The following is a 1,391-nucleotide window of genomic DNA, read 5'->3' on the forward strand; positions in this document are numbered from 1 at the left end:
AGCTGCACTGCTCGAGTTTTAGAGCTACGGCCTCTGAAGTATTTGGTGCCCAGACAAAAATTGTACCACATCTGTTACAGCATGTATAAATATTGTACCATTTCTATATTTGATGCTAATTACTAAGTTTTGCAAGCTCTTACTAACTAATTTATTTTTTAAGTGTTGAGTGACATGCCCGTAGACTGCATGGGCTGCAACAGAACTAATGTCAAAAGTGCAGCATTTCCATTTTTGTTTTACAGTAATATTTGTAAATGCAATCAAATAAAATACCATTACTGTTTGAGCAGAAACAATTCATTGAAGCTTTAAGCATAACTTGTATGGTCATCAGGAAACCAACAAAATGCACTCATGTTCAAATGCCTCTTGTATAATGATTTAATGCATCTGCATTGTGCACCTATCAGGCAAAAGGTAATCCCAAATTTACCTGCAAAATTATATACTTTAAGTGTATAGGTGAAACCTGTCTCACCCAGAATATTTTCAGCAAACAATTTAAAGTGTGTTTGTTCATTTTCCAATGCAAATTGTGCTAATTCTCCCCAACAACTACAGTACAAAGCTGCTTACACATTATTAACTTTGCCATTGGGGAAAAAGTTGTCACTCAAGAAGTAAAATGGGACTGAAAACAGTATAACTGCATTAAACTATAAAGGAATTCTACTCCAAAATAGACTTCGAAAGTTGGAGGCTGGATTGAAACTGGAAATTTACCACATTCATATTTAAAACTTCTTGAACAGAAACTAATAATCAAGCCTTCTGCCATACCACTTTATAAGCAGCAATATTAAAAAGGATTCATGCATTTATATCAAGTGCACAATTATATAATCCTAGCATAAATTGGTGATAATTTCCACCTAATTTACATGTACTTCCATAAATTACCTTACATCTTACCCAGTCCAACAGGTGTTTCAACATTTAACCTGAATGTACCAATTCACAACTGTCCATACACCTGACCACATGATACACTACACTATCATCCACTTTACAAAAACATTACCATTCCAACTAGGCACTATTTGACATCTAATTTATCATACACTGCACACTCCTCGTTATCCCAATCTCACTGTGCTACATTGAGTCCGTCCAGCTTGATAGCCTCCTCTTCCCGGGCCACTACATTATCATCAGTACGCGAACCTTCCACATCAGCCCCAAGATCAGCTTCAACAGTGCCTGGACTCTCCACATCCTCGGCTCTTGTTCCTCCTAGGGAGTAATGCATGTAGTTTTGTAAGTGATGGATACCTTTGATAATATATAACAAGCTTTTTAAGAGGACCATTAACACCAGCATAAACATGAACAATAATAAGTTATGGGAAATTCCTGATAAGGGTGGTAATCAAATTTATAAATTAAGA

The 1,391-nt window shown here is 35.9% G+C and overlaps 1 protein-coding gene across 1 annotated transcript in view; it reads right to left on the reverse strand.

Moving 5' to 3' along the window:
* LOC119585888 (endoplasmin-like) overlaps positions 1–1,391 on the reverse strand; it is a gene marked incomplete in the record, with an annotated part of 50,039 nt that overhangs the window by 7,576 nt on the left and 41,072 nt on the right. Inside the window, 1 exon segment of the mRNA XM_037934618.1 lies at positions 1,095–1,236. Coding sequence (XP_037790546.1) covers positions 1,095–1,236 — 142 coding nt within the window.

The sequence above is a fragment of the Penaeus monodon genome, chromosome 20 (genome assembly GCF_015228065.2).
Source record: "Penaeus monodon isolate SGIC_2016 chromosome 20, NSTDA_Pmon_1, whole genome shotgun sequence".
NCBI classification, from domain to species: Eukaryota; Metazoa; Arthropoda; class Malacostraca; order Decapoda; family Penaeidae; genus Penaeus; species Penaeus monodon.